The following is a 23758-nucleotide window of genomic DNA, read 5'->3' on the forward strand; positions in this document are numbered from 1 at the left end:
GCCCCCGGTGCGGGTCTACTGCAGAGCGGATAGTGCGGTGGTCGTGTCCCGGTTATCCCCGCCGTCTGCCGTACTCCTCATCCTCAGCTAAAGGTAAAACATCGTACTGATGAAGCACTGCCGGCTCTACACCCCCATGTCTCCCTCTCAGTCGCACACAACCCCCCCCCCACCCAACGGTCTTCTGTTTACATTAAGATCAGCTGATCCCGGAGCGGAAGTACTACCGTATTTCAAAATACGATAGCTGTGTTTTAAAGCTGGTATTCAGACTCCAACTAGAACTGAAATAGCACAATGAATTTATCTTAAATTGCTTACGCAATAAAATACTCACTTAAAACTTCCCGCTGTAAACGAATTATTGGAGTTTAGCGTATGTTTCTTAGCTTTGTATGAGTATTGAGAAGGAAACCGGAAGTGTAAAAATTAAACGCGTTTACCACGCTGCCCTGGAAGCACTTCTACACGCTGTCGTGTTCACTGGTCTGCTGGACTTTACTCCGTGCCCACTAACTTTTTAGTGTTTTTCATTTCCAACTGACATTAATAATGAAATGACTGAATGGCGGGTATCGTAAGTCAGGGGAATGAAAGCGATCTGCAGGCACAAGTAAGCTCAAACCTCATATCTTGGAAACTGTTGAGTTGTATTTTCAGGAAATCACACAACTTTCAAGTTGATTAGGTCCAGGTCTCATGCATTTTTTTTTTTTTTTTTTTTGATTTGGTAAATGACCTGCAGAGAGCGTGAAAACAAACAGGTTACTGCGGTGTGACAAGCACAGTATAGGCTTGCATTTCAATGTGTGTTCATGAGCCGAGCATGAAATAATTGGACACACACACACAGAGTTGGGGTTTCTGGAGTCATTAACACATATGCAAATGACAGTTTGAAACGCAGCAGGTGCAGCCTGCTGCACCGAGGTCACATATCAACAGAATTCTGGCACCACAGCTGGAAAACACAAATACCAGCTGATCACAGAGTCACACACTCAGCAGTCACAGCCCGAGGTGACAACACTTCAACTTTATTGTTGTATGGGAATCTGTTTCACATGGACTGGATTTGGACCTATTGTTCAAGGTTTATTGTATTCCTGTTCAAACCTATTCTGTGTTATGCTCGCATAAAAACAAGTAAAATTAAAGGAATATAAGATGATCGCCTAAAGTTTGCACATGTATATTTCTCAAGCAGATTCGAGATTGGGGAGATCTCCCTGTAAGGTCCTGCAAAAGGCTTTTAACACAAAAATGCTCGGCTTTCATTAAGGCTCCTTCTCTAAGTCCATATTACTATATTACTCTGTTTAATCATTTGTCATACACAAAGCACTATTTATGTAAATTATGTAAGTGAAGTTGTGTGTTTGTCTTGTATATATTCAGAGACTCTTGGTCCAGCTTATGCTTCTTGATCCAAGTCCATTTCACACATAGGACTAACACAAACATGACTTCCACCAATTAAAAAAAAAATATTTCAGCACTCATCAGTTGCAGTAATTTTATGTGACTCAATTAAACTGTCGGCTGTTTTGATGAAAATAAAGAGTAACACAATGTGGAATGGCTGTTCCTAAATGCGAATGAACTTTTCTTGAATAAAAAGCCCCAAAAAGGATAGAGTTGTTTCCACACAACAGCATTTTAAAACATGGAAACTGAAGAAAAGGAGTGTTGGTCAGACTCATATGGCATTTCAATCTTTTCTCGTCAGCCTAATGGATTATTTTGACTAATGATTTGAATACAGTGAAACGTGTGGGAAGCATGTGGGCAGCTTGTTTGTTTTTCAATTTCTGTATATTTTACAATACACTGCATTTGCATATTCGTGTTTTTTAACCATAACATATCCAAGTCTGGGTAATTACTCTATACACAAATCCATAATTATGACTGGATGACTCATATGATTGATGTTCTAAATTTGAGGTTTCTTTTATTTTCTTTCAGATTGAAGAGGTGGAGGCTTTGTCATCCATCTACGGTGATGAATGGTGTGTGATCGATGAAGCATCCATGATATTTTGCATCAAAATATCCAGCGACTTGGACGAGCCAAAACTAACCGTGTGTTTACAGGTACATTGAATTAACTTCTGCATTTCAGTCACTGTTGCTGCAGTATTTTTTTTTTTTTTTTTTTTTTTTAAATCAAGTGTATAATTGTTTTTTTTTGTAATTGGTCAGATAATTCTTCCAAATGATTATCCAAGCACAGCTCCACCCATCTACCAGATCAAGTAAATATATTTGTCTTTTAAATGTAATGAGGAGATTTGTTCATTTAAATGACAACACACTCAAAGACCCACTCCTCTTCTCACTTCATAACCTTCTCTTTATTTTTTTCCTTTTGTAGTGCAGCGTGGCTGCGAGGCACTGAGCGAGTCAAACTGGCAAACAGCCTAGAAGACCTCTATGTGTGAGTGCCTCTTATGATTAGTGACTCCATGAGGAGATACTGTGATATCAATCACAACAAAGGCTTTCATCATTGTTGTTTCCAGTGTGTGTGTGTGTGTGTGTGTGTGTGTGTGTGTGTGTGTGTGTGTGTGTGTGTGTGTGTGTGTGTGTGTGTGTGTGTGTGTGTGTGTGTGTGTGTGTGTGTGTGTGTGTGTGTGTGTGTGTTTCCATGGAAGGACGTAATCTAACCTTGAATTGTTTGAATTTCAACAGGGAACACGCAGGGGAGAGCATCCTCTACCTGTGGGTCGAAAAAATTAGAGATTTTCTCGTGGAGAAATCCCAGAGCTCTGATGCAGGTGAGGTGTGAAAAATTTAATTACGACTTGTCGTAATTAAATGTTGTCTAAATGTGGGTTTTCATTTCCACTTCAATCATTGCTGTGATTTGATCATTTGATTTGATCAGCAAGCGTTCGGTCTACTATGCCTCGCCTCATGGACAAGGCAAGGTAACTTAATTTGTAGTGCAATTCAGCATGCTTTACATAAACTATGACAAACATAAAGAAAGAGAAGAGAGGAAGAGAAAGATTTAAAAACAAACAACAAAATAGAAAAGTTCAAAAGCAATTGAGAGAAATACAGTTAAACATACAGTGCAGCAAAAATTAAATACTTTCTTTACTGAAAGGTAAAAGTACCGTGATTTCTGGACTATAAGCCGCTACTTTATCATACATTGAACCCTGCGGCTTACAAAATGGCGTGGCTAATTTATGGATTTTCAGATGTGGTATTACATAAAGAAAAATGGCAGGTAGGAAACGCGTGGTCAATTCAAAGTGTGGGCGTGTATAAGACAGAAAGAGACTGGATGCATCTCTATTCATGGGTGTTAATTTGTGTGTGTGATAAATAAATGTGCATTAGAAAATCTCGTGATTTTCATTTTTTGCCATTTCGTATTTGTGTGAGAGTTTGCAAGTCTACTTGTGTAAGATGTGGTTATTTGTAATAGCTTAGTCCTTCTTGTGGCTCTTTGTCTCCGGTTTGTTGTCCAGCCCTGGACTAGTGCCCCTCTTGTGTACAGTCTCCTCCACATCCAACAGTACAATGCTTGACATCTTTGTCAAAAACACATATAAGAGTGGCACATACATGTTAAATCCTAATGGAGCCCATTGTGGTAAAAATAAACCCCACTGTACAATTTCAGTATTTTTCAGGAAATAAAAGACCTATTTATAAAGAAAAAGTAGTAAAACATCTGGGTGAAAACCTGTGAAGTTGTAGAAATTAGGATTTTTTTTTAAAAATTGCAATTCTGGAAGTGACCTTCAGAACAAATTCAACTGAAACATTTCTGTATTGTGTGAAAACCCTGACAAAGCAAGCATCTCTGTCACCAAGAGAAGGCATAAAAACATAGAGAAAATGACTTTGTTCTCAAATGCTATTGAAATCACAATTACAATTGACTACTTAAAAGAAGCCTTTCTCATGTTAGTTTCTTTACAATCCTGACTCTTGAAAAGAAGGACAAGCAGCTGTGTATACTATCGCATCCGTCCCTTTGCCGTTATCACGGGTTGTCAGAGCAACTGAGGCGTAGATGAACCGTTCAGTTGAAGTGAAAGATGTAAGCTGTCTTCTAACATCAGTGATTGACAGTATAGCAGGCGAAACTGTCACTGATACTTAACAAGGACACACAGGATGCTGCTTAATCTATGGAAAGCACATACAGCGAGGGTAATAATTTATTGAAACATGAGCAGCATTTTTCAATTCCATACATCTTGAGACAATTAAATGAACATTTTTATTTCATTGATAGGACTTGACTTGACAGGATTGATCATCCTGTGGGGTTTTCTACATGACATTAGGAATGAATCAAGGTTTCCTTCACACATTGATATTATGAGATTACCTCAAGTGTCTGTTGATGAGATTACCTAAGATTTAGGCTATAGTTACAGGGAAGTAAAACTATTTGTAGAATGCAAAGGTTTTTTTTATTTTTTTTTTATAGAATATATATGTAAATCATCTGTTATGTAAATTAATCAAAACAATGAATGTTCAACAGAGGATCGAAGGTGAGTTGCTCTCCTGAGTCCTGTATCATTCAAACAGCCATCTGCTATGGATTCTTATTTATACTTTATTGATATAACTTGTTTGTAGAGACGTATACAAAAAAAATGCACCATACTTTGTGTGTCTGTTGAAGAAATTCAAGAGCGGAGCTGGAAGGTTTTCACGAGACTTGAGGATGATGCAGAGAATTTATTGAATTCTCTAAGATATATATATATATATCTTAGAGAATTCAGAGAGACCAGTACTACACAGAGGACTTGCTCTCCAAATTCAGAGGAGCCAACCTCTGGGAAAACATATTCATGAAGAGACACAAAGTATTTGGACAAGGACGTGGGCGGATGCTTTGTCTCAGTTAGAACATGATGACGTGATTCGATGGATAGAGTTGACGGCCTTCAGACCGTATGGCTCCTTTCAATGCCACAACGTGGAGCAAACAGTCTTTCATATGATGAGGAGACGAATGAGCTGGGAGTGTACACAGGTGGTACTTGGGATCCATGCCTGCAAACATCTTCACCTTCACCTCAAGCGAGCCTTTCAGTGAGCTGTCAGATTTGATCCTCTCTTGCTCCTGCAGAGGTCAAATCCACACTTGGAGACTTTCTGTGGTAGGCTCCAGTCTGCATTGTGGGTCCTTTGCTTTTCAATCTTCATACAACTATTCAGCCCGGATAAAGTGCTCAAGTGTAACAAAGAATAGGTCACAGTTACTCGAAGTATATGAGACTGATATACAGTATGCCCAGTGAAATCTTGATCGCTTGTAGTATACTACATGTTGATATTCTTTCACTGGCTTTGCACTTTGGTTTCTGCCTTGCATGAGCTCCTCCAGCAGTGTCTGTGAATATTTCCTATCCATTGTTTTGTAATGTTTCACTTTAAACCACTGAGCTCTCCTGCATTTATGTTGATCATATGATGGTTGCGTCACTAATCGCCTGCAGCACAGAAAAAAAGGCCTAACAACGTGAGCCTGCCAGCCTTCACTGAGGTTAAAGAAATCCCAATATGAGATACAAACTGTCTTCTTATTTAAAAAAAATTCAAATAAATCAAACTGTCAGGTAGATAGAGCCATGTCTCTCTTTATGCTTTCTTTATCTCTATGGTGAACTTCCTCTATTTTCACAAAACATTACATTGTTTTATAGAGAAGTTTACGTTGTTTGTATAGAGATGCTGCAATTTCTATGATCTGTGAATGCAGAAATCTCAATCTGCAGATACAATATTTTCTACACACACACACGCACTCACCTAGTTGGTGGACAACTGTTTAAACATACTCACAAATCATTGTGATACTAGTATTACCCTCCTATATAAACATCTGATCTTTCTAAAAGAATATTAAAAAAAAATATTTTCAGAATGACTGTCAGCATAACCGTACATAACTAATTTACTACATATAACTACAAACAGTCTTCATAAGCTATGGTGAGAACTTTAAACTGGAATTATGACACTGTAGTTTGTGTTGCTAATATAGAGTTAAATGTCCTACCTGGTCTAGTCCCTATTACTAAACTACGATTGGAGTGTCTGTTCGAAGATGTGGATTTAATAAATGTGTCGTCTCCAATTATTAGATAAGAGAGCACTTAACTCTACTCTCCTATTCGACTGGTTTTGTAAATGGGTCTCTCTTCAATGCTTGTTAAGATGCTCCTCCATTACTGACACAACAGACTGGTGTGGTCTTTAGCGACGATAAGATGAACACAAAGGGCTTTTAAAAGAACTTCCTCTGGCTCTGAGTGACTGCTCTGAATTCAGATTGATATCTGTGTAATACCTTTTGTTACCTTGGTGCAATCTTTTGAAGTGTAAAAAGAGACGTAAATGAAAGAGTCTCTGCCTGTTATCTGCCACCAAGCCGCGTGCATTATCGAGGCAGAGGGTCTCCTTTGAGCAACATACCCGGAAAAATATTAGCTGTCGTCTGCCATCGTATGTCATAAATGCTCTCTCGGCGAATGATGCGGTAATACGTCCAACAGGTCACAGCACGTCAGCCTGGACGTGGAAATTAGGACTTATTCGTTTCAACGACAGGCTTAAGAGTGAGCCTTCAATAAGGTGGAAATTTAAAAAAAAATTTGCAGAAGAAGATATGAAAAGGAAATCACCATGACAGAGAGTGTACACATGAAATGTAATGAGAAACAATGGGTCAGGCAGCGATGTTGAATCTCACAGCAAGCATGATAAACCTGTTACTGTGGTTATTAAAGATTTTGATCTCTCACTTTCCAGAGAGAACTACTATAAATGATATCAGTGTGTATTTTCCTCATTATGAAATCTTTTACTATACGAGTCACTCAATTCTACGAACAGTCCTCTGCCGTCGTAGAGACACTGAGGTTTTTAATGCTTGTGGCTGTAAGCAGAGGCATTTTATTGTCAGTAAATGTCAGTTATCGTTGTCAGTTGTCGGTAAAATTATACATTATTTAGTCATCTTTATCGAGTTACTGTATTTTTTGTGCTCCATTTGTTTGCAACCACCAACAATAAGGTAGCCTGATTAGAAAGGCAGCAACCGTACCCAGCAACATTCTCTCATATACCTGTTCCAACTTACATGCTGAATGTATTCTGAATTAGTGATAATAGTAATGTATGAATGAGTGTTAGTTATCAAATGTCCTCTATAAATGACTTCTATTTCTTTTTGTTTCTGCCTATTCCTGCTGACATGTTGGATGTATTCTTAAATTGTATCTAATAGTAATAATAGTAATGTATGAATGAGTGTTACAGTCATGAAATATCCTATTAATGACTTATTTTTCTTTTTTTGATTTGAAGCCTCTGCTGTTTTGCCAAATTCCTCCTTGCAGTGTAGAAAAATCAGAACCAACTTCATCTGCTCAGCACCTTATACTTACCCTGTTGTGTGTTACTGAGTAAACAGTTGTGTGGGAGCAGCTGCATTTCCCTTGTTTCCCCATCTTTGTTCCTCCCTTTTTTCTACATATAGTGCATATATGTACATTTATTATCAAGCTATATTGAGCTGTGCTGAAAGATGCTGCTCACAGATTGTTTCCATAACAACAGAGCACAAATGTCAGCACACCTTCAAATCAGCTCTCCAAATCGGATCTCTTAGTATGAGCTTTGTTTTTCTTTCTTGTCCGATTTCTTGTGATTAATCGATCTGCCCAAACTACTCTTTATAATCCGAATAAGTATAAGTAAGTAAGTATAAGTATAATCTCGATAAGCCGAAAAACGATTTCAATGTCTTTGTGCATGGTGTCAAAGATTGGGACAGGCAGTGGTAATATAGGGGTAATTTGCATAGTGGTTGCTGTTTTAATTACAGGCCGCGAGCTCACCAGATAGCTCATGCTCAGGAAATAGGTTTGCAATTATGAAAAAAAAAAATCTTTTAACACTGTACGATGTTTCCTCCTCCCAGTTCCTCAACCAGAAAACGTGAACATGACAGCTGAAGAAGTGGATGATGATGAAGACATACCGGATTTCAGGACTCTTAAACTGAACACAGATAATGAACACCTCTTTATGAGTCAAACCAATGGTACGGCTCATTTTACTTTAAATTCTGCTACTATAAAATCCAAAAGAGGTGAGTATGAAAATGTTTAGGATGATGATTCAAAATTGTATCTTGCAGATGAAGAACTTCCTCCAATAAAACATGGAAATGCCATCACAGACCGCCGCAGTACTTTTCAGCCTCATTTGGCTCCTGTGGTGACGCCCAGACAGGTACAGTATGCTGTTTATCACAAACTATATATATATATATGTATATATATATGTATGAATTTTACACCGTGTTTTTGTATCCAGGTTTTATTTCAGTTTAATGAGACAATCAGCATGCATTACAAAAAGTTTAAATTATTAATAAGCCTTGTGCACATGCAGAATATTTATGTAAATCTGCTGATTTGTATAGATTAAAGCATTCTAATGCTCGCTGTTGCGTGCCATTCTAATGCTCTGCCAGTTATTTATAATACCACTTTTTACAAAAAGCTTATACCGGCTGCAAATCTGGCCAAGATATGTACTGTACATGTGTTGAGCCTAAATTGACCAGATGAAGACCTGGAAATAATGTACATATTTTCATCCAATGACTTAGATTCAAAAGAAAATTAACTAATTGACAGAAAACAAATTGCAGTCTCATTTTATTTAATGACACACTATTTAAACAATTTATGATGAATATTTTTGCAATGATTTGTAGCGGTGTAAAAAAACATTTGATCTGTTTTACACATCACATAAGTGGGCCGCTACTTTTCTGAGCCACTTTGTGCAGGACGGTTGTCTGTTGTCATTAGTATGATTGTGTTTGCTGGAAAATGAAAGGAAACCTACTCAGATGCACTGAGAAATATTCTGTATTGTAATGTTAAAGTGTGTTTATTAATGTCTAAAGCCCTAATATTATGTTTTCATGTACAATTACATAAATGCCACAGTTCCTTCTTCTGTTTGCTGCAGGTTAAAATGGTCTTGGAGAAGCTTTATGAAAACAAGAAATTTGCAAGTGCCACTCATAATATTTATGCGTACAGGTTGGTATCGCTATGCATGATTCTACACGCAAGCACACATGCTTTCTCTGAAAGTTCAAACAGATAAAGTAGAGGTCAAACAAGCTTTATCATTATTTGAAAGTGCAACTCAGTAAGGATGGAAATATTGTTATGAATTATTTTCATTCACACATACATTGTGTGAATGAAAGGAGTTTTCTGTATTCTGCAGCAGTTGTGTAGTATTTCATCTGTGATAAAAATGTTCCACAAAGAAATTGAACACCAGTGGCTCAGAGGGTTATTACATATTTGAGGTTCAGACACAATTGCACTATGTTCATGATTATTAGCATATTTTGATGATCAAATTAAATCCTCTAACAAAATCATTTAACCTTTGCCAACCACCAAACACTGGAGAAAAAGTAGAACTCATCAGATATGCACAACAGTTGGATAATATTTATTGGACACACAAATCGGAAACGGAGCTGATGGAGTTTATCATGTTTCTGCCAAGGTAGAGACGGATGCATTGAGAAACAAATTGTAGTTCAGCAGTCATTTTTCAAAAAGTGCAGTTTTCAGTAATGTATCCCAACAGCCAAAATATAACAATAGTTTAGTTTTCACTTGAAAACAATGTCGTGTAAACAGGGCCGAGAGTGATACAAGAGATGATTAATGGCTGTCAAAGACCCTGCAACCCAGTGTTCGTGAACAATGCTGATAATAATTGGAAAAACAGATTTTGTGTGTCACAAAAAGACACATTTTTCTTACTCATTGTTAAACACTTTTAATTTTTATTGTCATGTGTATGCAAAATTGGTTTGTTTGGCTTAAATTTAGCATGCCTGTTTAACATGAATAAATACATGAGTACACCACAGAGTTGCAACTTTCCACATCTGAGGAATCAATCAAATATGAATGAAAGGTTTCAAATGACGTTCAGATTATTAAAGCATTTTGAGGGATTCACAGGTGGATGTTTAATTTAAACTTTGACATTCAGGCTCTGCTGTTGTTTTTTGTTGTTGTTGTTTTGTTTCCTAAAATCTGTGGTGCCCTCATGCCAAGATTTGGAGAGCTGTCTGAGAGCATTCATTGATTTTTGTTTGAAAAAACATTTTCATTATTTAAAAGGTTAAATATGTTAGTATAGATAGAATATCATCGTGGGATATCTTAACTTTACTTCAAGATTATAAATACGTGGTAATTGTTAGCGATCCTGAGTCACAACAAGGAAAATTATCGGTTGTAATGTGACTTTGGGATCTTTATACTTGTTCTCCCTGTGTTTTCTACACTTTCTGTTGCCTTTCCCTCACTGACAGTCGCCTGTGATCGGTCGGTTCCACTGCCTTGTTACCCCAAGTTGTACAGCACTCTATTAAATGATTTGAGCCTTTTTCAGGGCAGAATTCATGGGAGAACAGTTGAAGTGTAGCACATTAGGTACAAGTGTATCTGATGAGGTGGGTGGAATTAAATTTACTCATATGGTCAATGCAACCTAATTTTGTAAATTGTGCCAACACGATTAGTGCAGAAGAACAAAGAGGGAAAGAGGATTTGAGGCACAGTGATTTTGTCTAATGGACTTAATTCCCACAACTCAGGGTCAAAGCCATAAAAAGTACTGGCTTCTTGACTCTGTGAATAGATGTGTGTGGCAGTTGTCCTCGTCCACGCGGTTTTGTATTTGTGTTTCGCGTGGTCTGATGAGGAGTGTGGAGCTGCTGACGCACATAAAGTGTCGTCATGATAAAGATGCAGGAAGGAGCTGGTGATATTGATTAAAATAACTTTTACTTCCAGCAAAGGGGCTGCCTGAATGTTTCTCCGCCGAATGCACAGGTCTGTAGCCTGCTGCTTGAAGCCTTTTAGTGTCTGCTTTGAGCTGTTATGCAGTTTACATGTACAAAAATTTTAGAAAGTTTTTTTTAAATATGTATATGATTTGATTGCATTACAGTTTTCTAAAAGGACTCTCATCTTACAGTTTAAGATGACAGATGTGACACAGAAAAAAAAATCTCAATATTTTATCCATCCGTTGTCTCTATCACTTTATCCGGTTCACATCTGAACTGCACTGGGGCCAATCCCATTCAACTGTGAGCAAAGGCACAGTACACTCTGCATGTATCCACGGAAAGCCTCTTTGAAGCTTTCTACACACTGTTTTTGGGCTAATATGAAGCTCAGGTGAAGTTTGGAGGTGCGTTAGTATTGACTCTGCAGAAAGTCGCCGACCTCTGTACACGATGTGCCTCAGTATCCTTAGTGCCTGAGTGGCTGTCCTTCCTAATCACTTCCTCAGTGTTTTACTGCTACTAACAGTTGGTTAGGGAATATTTCGTAGACATTTCACAGCTGGATTTACTTTGCAGCTGGCATTGTACGCATCACTGTACCACGCTGGAGTACAGTGAGCTTCTGAGAGTGACCCATTCTTTCACCAAAGTTTGTAGAAATAGTCTGTATGCTGAAGTACTTGGTTTTATACACCTGTGGCCATAGAATTGATTGGAACAACTGAATTCAATGATTACGATAGTTGAGCAAATACTTGCGGCAGATGTGTGTGTGTGTGCGTGCGTGTTTATACCATGTGATGAATTTCATTGATCGTAAAGGTGGCAGACCTCTGGTCTAATGTTGGATGTCTTCTGTCGTAGGATCTACTGTGAGGACAAGCAGAGCTTTTTGCACGACTGTGAGGACGATGGAGAAACAGCCGCCGGGGGACGATTACTCCATTTGCTACAGGTTATCTTTTCATTGATAGAAGACCGAGCATGACCCAGCAGGTCAATTTTAGCAGAAAAAAACATTGTTCTTCGTTTTTGTTGAAAAAGTCAAATATCCAAAATGAAGAAGTTATTCATTGGCAACATCAACACAGTTGCATTCAACATTTTCTTTTCTCATTTGGTTTTCGCCTTAATTGGTGCCTTTACTATTATGCCCTATGCATTTCCACAGTTTGCATAAATTGGCATCTGCTGTGACTTAAATTGGGATTGTTATCAGGACAGAGGCTTTCGCTGATTCCATTCCAAGACACACATTGGAATGAGAGTTCACTCAGTGCATACTGATTGTGCATTCTCCAACGTAAACTAGATACTTGCTTTCATTTTTTTTTATGTATTTACTGTAGCTTTCAACCAAAAAATAACTTTCATTCAGACATGCCAGGTGCTGTCAAAAAGAGTGCCATAAAATGTTTGAATCAATATAACACCACTGGAGCAAATTAGACCTTTTTTATTTTGTACTGAAGACAATGTGACATGTGACAACGTGAAAGGAACAGGTGCGAATAATAAAATGAATGTCAGCCGAATTACACTCAGCTGCAGACAGCTAAATGGCAGAAAATGCAAGCGAATTAAAGAGAACACGACTGAAGCTGTGATTCCATTATACCATGGCCAGATGACTGAATGGGCCCAGACAAGCAGTAAGTAAGGGATCTTGTCAGGTCAGTGTCGTTCCTACAATGGAACAGATGTAAGTTAACATTAAAGAAATAAATTAAATTGCAAATCATAGATGTGAAAAAAAAAAATCTAAATAAAATGCAAAACAACACACATGCTAATCTAATGCCAACAACCACAAAGAAATGCAGGAAAAACAGCCATAAGCATTCCAAAACAAACACTCAACTGTGCAGTAGTAGGTTTCAGCCTGATAAAATTCAGTTCAGATCAGTTACCCATAAACTGTAACACAAGTTGCTTTTGAAGAATAATGGAGAAATGTTTCTTGACATCATCTGGAAAGTAATTTGTTACACTACTCAATTTTGCATCTGCAACCTTGCCTTGCCTGTTACATAATGACGTGTTACCAGTATAACAGGCACTATACCAACAGTATCTGCACAGACTCCTGCATTTTGCTCCTCAAAAAGACACAAAGCTGATAGTAAATATGTTAAAATCCAGACCAGAGGGTCCCTCTGTGAGAAATATTGTGGCAAAAACATGCTCCAGTCCATCTGGTATTTAAAAAAAAAACAAAAAAACAATTGAAAATGTCTTTCTGTTGAACAAATTAGATTTAGATGTTAATGCAAGAAAAGTACCAGAATCACAAGTCAAGTATTCTCCTCATGTTGATGGAGGAGTTTGTAACCATCCACCATTGTTTATACAATTCTAACCTTTCCACACCGGCACTCTTTTGTGTCTTGAGAGTAATTTGACACACGTTCTTTCACTTTATCTCTCTTGTCAGAATAGCACTTGGTGCTCGTTTGTGCTGTCAGATGGCACCATGATTCATCCATCCATACACCCACGTCACACTGATATGTTCAACTGTCCGCGCACGCACACACAAATAATCAAAGTGACTTGTGGGTCTGTGATTCTCATAACCAGTCAGTTTTGTGTCGTGTGAGGTGTGAGAGCTTTTCTACATGAGATCCATTTCTCGTGTCAAAGTTTATGCTCGTTCACAGCGGTCGACTGTGGCAGTGCCACTCTGTTCCACAGATAAATCAGTGGTAAATGGTGTATTGATTGCTTGATGAGAGTAGTGAGAAACTGGGATATGGTTCACTGAATTCAAACAAATTAGCTGTCAAGGCTCATACAGTGTTCCTTAAAAAAAAAAAAAAAAAAGGGTGGAAACGACATTTCTCTGCTCAGCCAGTCTGAGATTATTTTTTTTTCCATGTATAGCGATATACATTTTTTTGTTCCAAGCATTCAAAATAAGCTTAAATCACAAACAAAAGGTGAGTAGAAAACATACAGCTATGCCATGCAGTAATGCAATACCACTCCGGAACACAAGATGATGTAGTGAGTCCATTAAACACAAATAAAGCAGCTGAGATTCACTACAGCCTTGCATAGAAATTGGATTTCTAAAAAAAAAATCACATACCACACAGCCAATTTAAATAAGCTTTTGGATAACCGATGCTGTTAAGGTGCAGAATTGTACTGAAACATTTAAATGTACAGTTTGTGCTCAGTGAACACAAACTGTACATATTCAATTGGTGACACAAACAAGGCATATATCTACATCTGATAACACTCAAATGAAAACAAAAAAGTTGAGGTAACTAATATTTAAATTTAGTGAAAATCTTGTTATGTGAGTAGTCACCAACAGTGACTCACCCGCCCGGAATCATCACCTACTCTTGTCTCTTCTTCATTCTCAGCATTTCAACAATTTCAAACTCACGCATTTGGCTTTAACAGCACACACCTTTTAATGCTTTGGTTTGAGATTTTGGCTTTTTATTGAATTGTGTGGGCTTTACATTGTTTCGGCTGGAAACAGTGAGTCACTTCTGGCAACCCTGGTACTGACCAGCATGCCACCCATATTTACTTCAGTGAACAGCATCTTCATGCCCTCTGAGGTCTGAAATTGTCCAGGTTCAACACGTCCACACAGCAGTCTGATAGATTTAAAATGTAATGTGAATGATCTCGCAAAAAAATCTGATCTCAGCAAAAAGTCGGAATTGAGCATCAAGACCTGCAGTGTGAACATAATACAAGAATATTTGAGAGCTAAAATAAGTAAAAGAGGCAAGTACTTAGACATACCTTGATTAAAAACCATAATTGTTACTGCTGCTGACAAGTGGTCACAGATTTTTGTTGATTTAAATTGAAAATCTGTGCTTCTCGATACAATTATTAAACTATACAGTGGGTAAATTAATTTCAAAAATACAATAGAAGTGCCCCCTATTCATATTTGCCTTTTCAAAACATTGTGGACGTAAGAACAGATTAAAAGCCACACTGACCTATCACTGTCTGCAGCTGACTGACCTACTGTAATTGCAGCGATAGCTTGGGGTCAGCTCTCGACTCAAGCCCGCTGATTAATTTTCAACTCACAATACTCTCAGAATACTGAGCGATTTACAGGAAGACCGTTCTCCTTGATCTATTCTTCTCTCATCCCATTCCTCCTCACAAGCCTTGGCCCCTGTTTCCTCATTTAGATTTGTGATTTGTGCCGTGGCAGTGAATGTTGAAGTGTGGGGCAATGAATGAAAGAAGGATCTGAATCAGTGTTGACTGCCAGAATGAGATGAGTCTTCTCAAATGCCAGATTGCACTATTTGTGCGACAGGACCAATTGCAGATTTTAATGCAACAATTTCCCATTTTAGAAAGCGTACTCATTTGCACCTTAATGGTATATGTGATTAGTGTAAATTGGTGCGAGTGCAGTATAGAAATGCTGGACACGTCAGCCCAACATGTCACAAATCAGTTTTTCCACCCTGTGTTTTATATGATCAAGACGTAGAAGTTGCTGTGATCGCAACATAACTTTATGCCTTTTATTCTGGTCCTCTTGCAGCCGACAAGATTTTGTATGCATACTTCTCATGACCTTAAAGCCTATACTGTTCTGCATATCGAGAAAGTTCAAAACCTAAAAAAAAAAAAAACCCTGAAAGATATAGCTTTGCATCTAAATGCTACTTGTTGTGGTGACCCCCAAGTCATCTAATGTCAGACTGTTCAATTACAGATAAGATCCATCAGAATATCACACATGAGCTCAGCAGTTCCATCGAAAACACACCGTAATATTGAAGGTTGTTGTGGAAAATGGTCAACAGCAATGAATGCACAGTTATGTCGCCAAGCACTGAGGAAAAAAACCGAGTCAATCTTTTCACAATAGGGTTGAAGATGGCGCAGCATTGTAAATGTTTTGGCTTTCAGCTTTCAGCTTTTTGCGATTCACAGTTCAATGTTGTCTAATTGACTGTCCTCTTGAAAGCATCCCATCAAACAACACAGTTTCTGCTGACAAGCAACATTCATTGCCTGTAATTTAACACCAGCCTCTTTCCATTTCTATGAAGGTCCTGTGCCTCAAACAAATTATTTTTGCAGTGTTCCTTATTGACCACATTCAACACAAATACTGAGAACTACAGCATTCTTTATGTGACAGAAAGTGGGGTAACTGTAAATGAGGACCCTCTTTAATGTTTTTATCTCTTCAATTTTAAATATATAATATTTGTGTCAGCAGACACAACATAAACAATGATTCCTTTGGAGATATTGGAAAAAGCAACACAAGCTGCTTCTTCTGTCTCTCTATCACTTTCTATCTCTGATTTTCAAACTTTAAAGTGTTTTTCCAAATAATAAACTCAAAACACAAGAGAATGTAGATTTAGAAAAAACTATTCTTACATTGCAATCTCTATTAGTTAATGTGTTTTTCTAAAAGCTATGGGACGTGTCTGGTTTTGACCAATTTTCATCCCACAGCAGTATTTATATTATTAGACTTACTTTTTGTGAAGTAGAAGCAAAGTGGGTCAGTGTAGTACATCCAGTACATTCTGTCTTTTATACGCTGTAAAAGGGGTAAATAGCACTTTTTCAACTGGTAAATATGTAAGTTCCCAGCTGCATGATCACAGATTCATACCACATTTTGTCTTTTTAAAACTTAAACAAATAAAACACTAAAACAAATATAAAACATCATGTCAATGAAGAAGACTAGTTTTACTTATTGTAGCGCTCAGTAGCTGTCATCTGTTCCAGAGGAGTCACTCCGCCACACACACCAACAATTATGCTGCTTTATACTTGAAGTAAAGCAAACAAGTCATGGGAGATAGTAATTAACATGTCGGACCCATAAAAGTATATAGGGCACTAATTTAGGGTTATAACGCCACCGTTTTTATAAAGCATGACACAAGTCATACCTGATGGTGTGTTTTACCACTTGTGTAGTAATTATATTTGACAGATATCTGTGACGGCAAAAGGGTAATGTCACAGATAGGGACTTTCAGAGTAGGAGATTGGCAATTTTTTAAATTGTATTCCCCTAATTTCTTTACTTTTATTGAAGTGAATTCACAATGTTGCCATACTTTATGCACTCAGAACACATGGAAGGATAAACTGCAGTGTATGCAACAGAGGTGACGAGTCCAGACGGGCTGGGCTGAATGAAGACGAGTCTCAGGAATGATCTTTCATAGTGGCGTCCAAGGAAGGATGGACTGGAGCCATATATCGCGGAGCTCCATGTCAAACACAGAGTGAAATGAGTGACACAGGATACGTAAAACATATTCTAATTTGTGGACACCTTTAAAGCGCCAGCTGAGATAAACGCTCCTATAGGAAATTTTTGGGATTTTTCTTATTAACCCACAGCAACAATGTGTTCATAATGTGAAGCATGTAGAGCCGCGTACGACCGTTCTGATTTTTTTCAAAATATAATAGTGAAGCCAATTGCTGTTGGGCACATCAACTGTCACTGACATACAAAAGCAGGAGCAATGACAAATAAAAGCAATTTTCAGTTTTTCAGGTCTGCTTTCTTTTCAACAAAGGGTCTTATTATGGTTCAGAGAGCCGATAAATCTTTTATCTCCAGTGTCCCACCCAAGGCTTCTTGGACCTTGCACTGAGATTTTTTTTGCTTCCTAAGGCCCTGTCCACCCGACAACGCTGTTTCATGTAACCACATTGTTTTTAGCCGATCATCAAAACAGCCTTTTAAGAGCTTGAAAAACCTTTTTTCCTGTGTGGTCGGGAAACGTTTTAAAAATAACAGGGAAAAGCAGTTGGTTCTGGCCGTGTAGATTTTCATATTATTTATTTCAGATGTCTGTTTTTGAATCTGACTGATGTAAAACACAATGTTTCAAAAGCTAGCTGTAATAGTAATCTTCTTTTCACTTGTTTTGTTTTCATGTAAAGCCGATTTTCACGGTAGTTATATTGTTTATGAGTAGGGCCAGTATTAGAATACCTTGTGCATCTTCATGAGAACAATCACTGCTTAATTCACTTTGAAAATAGCTGAATGGAAGTAGTGTCAACAAACAAGTCCCTGAATCAAATAAAAAGTAAACCCTGGAGCAAGCCTATATAGTTAGAATTCAGTGCTTTAATTTGATTTATCAGCATCTACGGGGCAACTGATGAGGGATGGGCAGACATAACAGATGCTTCCAGTTGCATGAGGGTTTGTTTGGTTTTTTTAACCTCCAATTTGTAATTTTTTTCGTCAGTGACCCTAATAGTCTACCGTACTAATGACACACCTCTGATGAGTTTCACTTAATAGAAGACTGACAAAAGGAAAAGTAGTTAAAAGACTACATTATTTGGACCACACACTCATTTCATGACTCATTCTATTTTATTCCATCGGTTTATCGTTTCATTTTCTAATCAAATTATCAAAATGATACACATAATATTATTTCCTCAATGCATTTTGCTTTTTCATGACCAAGACGATTCACTCACTAAATCTACTCTGGAGAGAAAATAACTGAGAAGAATTATGATGGCACATCATAATTTATTGATCGTGTTGTTTCATTGTTTTTTTCCCATATATCCTGCTCGATTATATCCTGCTGATTCACACTCAGTCTTCTTTCACCACTTGTTCGTCCCTCACCACAGATCCTGGACGTGCGTAATGTCATGGTGGTGGTCTCCCGTTGGTATGGGGGTATTCTGCTGGGTCCTGACCGGTTCAAACACATCAACAACTGTGCTCGAAGTATCCTGGTCGAGGAGGGGTACGTCAGCTCTACGGTGAGACACTCCCTGGCCCTTTTACATGAACATTCTGTCATCTTCTACTGACATATCATGAATCAAATTTTTGTTTTCTGACAGTTTCTATATTATAAATCCAATAGGAATCATGTAGTATAATTGACTGACCCCGTAGTGTGTCACATGTTACGGCAGGTGTAGTGGTTGGGGATTGAGTCACACAGCTGCACTGTCGTTCTACACTTTATTTATAGTTTACAGTGAGACATCCATATGTTGTAAATATAAAGTGTTTTCCCAGTGTGACATATGCATCCACAGTAACTCCACATAGAGTTAAAGGATTAAAGATGCAGATTCTTTTGAAGTGTGTTGTTCACATGTGAAGATCAAACACGCTTTCATCAGATTGACGTTACGGCCAGTCTTCTTTGAAGTTGTCTTTGTGTTCTGCAAAGTTATCCCTCCGATAACATGATTGACCTCTGTGCAGTAGCCACAGGTAGATTAAAGGTATCGCAAACCTACTCCGAAAAGTATCGTACTTCAAAACACATTTCCCTGGACAAACGCGGTCTTCATTTCATCCCCTCCTTTGGTTCCACCTGGATGCCAAACACTCAAACACTGTGACAAAATTTAGAAAACTGCTCTGAGAATTTAACACCCTCTGCAGAACGAATGCTTTCAGGAGCACATGAGCAGAAATATAAATAAAACAAAAACACCTGTTTTTCTTGACTAATGTCAGTGGAAGTTGTTTAAATATCAAAGGCTGTTTATAATTTACATACAATAGACGAAATAGGCATAAAGGCTCTCTGGAACATCCAAGAAAGCAACAATGGGATGTTTTAAAACCTGACGTGACAAATATTTTTACTAAGCAATTGAATTTGCAATATAAGGTTTGATGAAAATAGGACTTTTATTGTCCTAAAGTTTGCACGGTATTCTCCTGTAGAAGCCTGGACCCAGGCTATCTATAAGGTGCATTAACCTCTGTTGTAGGGGTGTAGATGGAGGAACCAAATGCAGATCAAGTTCAACTGAAAACAGATTGTTCAATAACAGCGAAAATCCCAAATCTTTTTTTTTTTTTTTGGTTAATATTTTTATTAGGAGGTAAGGCACAAATTAGAACAGAAACCAATGTTGTAATTACATTGAGTATCGCAACATAACTGTATCACAATTGAAAATGTAAACATATCGATACGGTAGAAATACTGTGCATTCTGATGAAGAGCAAGACATACAGTCTGCCTCCTAGGGTGTTTTCTTGTTTAATATGTATAGTCCAACAGGAACATGTTCGGGCAACAAACAAACAGTGTACAAAAAAAAAATATTAAAGAAAAAAAAAACAACAAACAAATATATAAAAATAAAATAAGCAAATAAATAATAATAATGCTAAGATAAGAAGAGAAGGAAAGAAAGGAGGTTGGGGTCCATCAATCAGGAGGTATAGCCTGAAGAGAGCGAAAGAATGTTAAAAAGGGAAGCCACTTATTATAAAATTTATCAGAGTTACCTTGCACCGAATATCTAATCTTCTCCAGCTTTAGAAAAGACATGGTGTCATTGAGCCACTGAGTGTTAGATGGAGCTTTAGTTGACTTCCAATGAAGGAGCTGGCGCCTTGCCAGTAAGGAGGTAAAGGCTAAAATATCTAATTGGTTAACGGTAAACCGGTTGTGGTCTTCTGGGAGCCCGAATATGGCGACATGGGGGGAGACTTTTATAGTCAATAAAAATATTTTTGACATGGTATCAAAATAATTCTGCCAGAAACGAGAAAGTGACGAACAAGAGTAAAACATATGAGTTAAGTTGCAAGGTGAAGCATGGCATTTGTCGCAATTGTCGGTGATACTGGGATAGATTTGTGACAGTCGAGTTTTGGAATAATGGACTCTAAACAATACTTTAAACTGTATAAGTGTGAGACGAGCGCAGGCTGAGCTAGTGTAAATTGTCTTAAGAGCAGAGTCCCACCAGTCATCTCCCAGATGTAGACCCAGTTCTTGTTCCCAGTCAGTCTTGACTTTGGTAACTGGTGAACAATCAAAAGACAGAATTTCATTATAAACTTTAGAGATGAGTGACTTCTGAAGTGGATCATGGGATAGAAGGTCCTCCCACTGTAGACTTGGTGGTAAAGAGGGAAAAACTGGACCAAATCTTTTTTTCACCAAAACTGACTCTAAAGCCAAATTCCTGACCAAATTTAAGAAAACACGAGAGACACAGACTGCACAATCAGCACAAACGGGCAGATGGAACAGAACAAATGAACTGAGGGAAAAAAAAAAAAAAACACAACCCAAGGCAACAGAATACACAACTCAACAAGACAGCTGACATTGATCAAGAGCAGGACATAAGGACGGAGCAAAAAAGACGGTGAAATGAACCCAGAGAAGGTGAAACCAGACATGTACTAAAACTAGAATCCAAAACCAGAAAAAACACAACATGAGGAAACGCGAGACTGGAAAACATGAAAACAAGGCAAAGAAAAAAAACATAAATTCTGCCGTTATGACGCCTTTAACCAGCAGGGTTTCGTTGTATGATGTATTTAACCAAAATCCTGTGCATCACTAAATCTTTACAATCACTCGTTCAGGCAAGAGTCACTTCAAATTCAAAAGCCTTGCTTGTTGTGTTCTTCTGTGAGCTTTGTTGCATTTCAAGTTGAAGGTAATTGTATGAATTATGCCATTACATATTCTTTCAATATCACTGAGGTTTGTACAATCTTGGATCTTAATCATTTCTTAAGTGCATTATAATATTATTTCAAGAAGGAACCAGGACAACAAAAGAACAATTTCCTTTTTTTTAAGGTCTCATTTCATCTTACACTCATACAAAGCATTGTTGTATAAGATTTTCCAGTCTGGGCTACAGCTATAGCATGACCAAAATACTAATGCCAGAAATAGCTCCTGTTGAATGTTTCACAGGTAGGAACAAAGATTGAACATTGTGGTACACCACTTTAATGTTCATATGTGAAAAGAATGTTCTCAACAAAAGCTAAAACTCTCTGCCGTCCAAGCAAGAAAACTTCAGGTCAGCTCATGACATTTTGCCAAATTCTTTTCATCCTGTCAATCTACAGTGTACAGAAAAATTACCAGTTTCCCACCCAGTGATTGTAAGATGAAGTGTAAACAGGACAATGGCATCAAATTCAATAGGAGAAAATAAGCTGACAATGGAGCAGAAAGGAGAATGCAAGAATGTCCATTTGAATACCAGGGCTGGACTGAGAAGGAAAATGAACAATAGTAAAGAAAATGAGCTAAAGCACCAAAATTACACCAGAGGAGAAAATGTTGTTTCCCGTGAAGTTACAACATGCAAGTCACGTATTAAAACCAGTGGCAGGGCAGCTTACAGTTAACAAAAACTCCAGCGAAACCCAACTCATTACAGGAAACGTTTTCAATGATGATTAGGTGCATAAACAACGTAGGACAAGGGGGCTTGAGACCATAATGAGTTATGAAAAAGTGCATGCATATTAGAAAATGTCACATTTTCAAACGGCATTTCTCGCCCTGCTGCATCCAACACAGCTGCCACGAATCTTCAAGTCGACAGAGCGGTTTGTCGGCACAGTAATTAGTGGGGGGATGTATTATAAGAGGACTTAAGAATGCAGTGTTTGGCTTGACGTGGTTATTGGAAGACGTTTAAACAGTACGATTCGTGTCCATCACTGCATTGTAATTTGCCCATTTGCATGCACCGCGGGAGTTTAGGCAGAAGAGTCTCTCATGAGCCGTGAAGCAGCAGTGGAAAATGTGTTGGAGCCATTACACGGAGCACTAATGTGCTACAATCATTAATCTGTTCGTGTTGTAATCCCCTCTTCTCTCGTTTCACAGGATGAGGCGTCCAACTCCCGGGCGAAGACCAAAAGGCCAAAAGGCAAGAAGACGAAATGACAAAAATTTTTTCACAGATTATCAAAAATGTTTTCTGCTTAATTAAAAGCTTCTTGCAAAAGAGTTTTAACCCAATATAAAAAGTGAGTACCGGTAAATACTTTTTTGCTATTACAAATAAAGAACTCAACAATTTTACTATTTTAAAGACTGTATCAAACATAACGGGGACACTGGTTGCACACATATTAAGTCTCAAAAGGATTTTTTGACAACTTTTCAAATCTTAGTCAATCTTCATCAGGTCAAACTGTCTTTGATGGTTTTGAAGTGTGATGTTAGATTATTGTGTAGAGCGTTTCCTCCTCGAAGCCTTAAATTAAACCATGGGTATTTGAACAGAAAATGTCTTTGGCATCCTGATGGTGTGTCTTTTTTTGTAACCATCTCTTCTCAGCAGACAAAATGTGGAAAAAGGGAAGTACTGTGCATATTTTCATGATTTATTTATTTTTTTCTTTCCCCTGAGACTTTTAGAAAAGAATATGGTGAGACGGGGAGAGATGAACCACTTTGGTGACCCCTGAAAGAAACTCAGGCAACTGAAACTGACAAGGAGGAGTTGATTTGATTTGAGTTCCCATGTCTCAGGGAAGACTCTGTTAAGTTGTGGGTATTGTCAGAGTTCGATGCCCATGACTGAAATAAAACATACACATGAGCAGATATTTTTAAGCCAATGCATTTACTTCCCTTCATTTCCGGCAGACTTAACTATAAAGTCAGTGGTTAACTGCACCTCGCTGAACCCTGATATAGCCCGACCTTCAAACATGTCATTAGGTAAAAAAAAAAATAGATTTTTTTGTTTTGTTCCCATGGTGACAAGACTTGTCAAGGTTTAGTGTGCAATCAAGATTCGGTCTCGGCGGGTAAAGAAGAACAGGGCACACATTGGACTATTGATCCTCATTCACAATAACAATATAATTGCACACATTCAGCTTCTTTTTTTTTTTTTTTTATGACTCATTTCACATGTTACTTCCATTTTTATACAGTTTTTTTTTCTCCCGGAGGATGATAATACTTCACTCGATTGACCAACTCAGAAATTCACACACAGTTCATTCAGCTTTACCAAGAAATATGCATTTGCTCGCTGAATTTGTTTGTTGGGCTTCACTCACGGGAACATTCA

The 23758-nt window shown here is 37.9% G+C and overlaps 1 protein-coding gene across 2 annotated transcripts; it reads left to right on the plus strand.

Annotated features, from left to right (window-relative positions):
- Positions 1-2: 2 nt before the first annotated feature.
- On the plus strand, positions 3-22917 carry impact (impact RWD domain protein). 2 transcript variants are annotated; one of them, XM_080506232.1, is made up of 11 exons: positions 3-93; positions 1969-2097; positions 2206-2258; positions 2378-2440; positions 2695-2780; positions 7973-8095; positions 8192-8286; positions 9037-9110; positions 11765-11855; positions 18554-18688; positions 22558-22917. In XM_080506232.1, the coding sequence occupies exons 2-11, from the start codon at positions 2035-2037 to the stop codon at positions 22615-22617; spliced, it is 843 nt and encodes a 280-aa protein (XP_080362358.1). In that variant the 5' UTR covers positions 3-93; positions 1969-2034; the 3' UTR covers positions 22618-22917. The 2 variants fall into 2 exon arrangements, with proteins under 2 accessions (XP_080362358.1, XP_080362357.1); XM_080506231.1 differs by lacking the exon at positions 3-93 and adding an exon at positions 476-613.
- The last annotated feature ends 841 nt before the right edge of the window (positions 22918-23758 follow it).

The sequence above is a fragment of the Blennius ocellaris genome, assembly GCF_963422515.1.
Source record: "Blennius ocellaris genome assembly, chromosome: 12".
NCBI classification, from domain to species: domain Eukaryota; kingdom Metazoa; phylum Chordata; class Actinopteri; order Blenniiformes; family Blenniidae; genus Blennius; species Blennius ocellaris.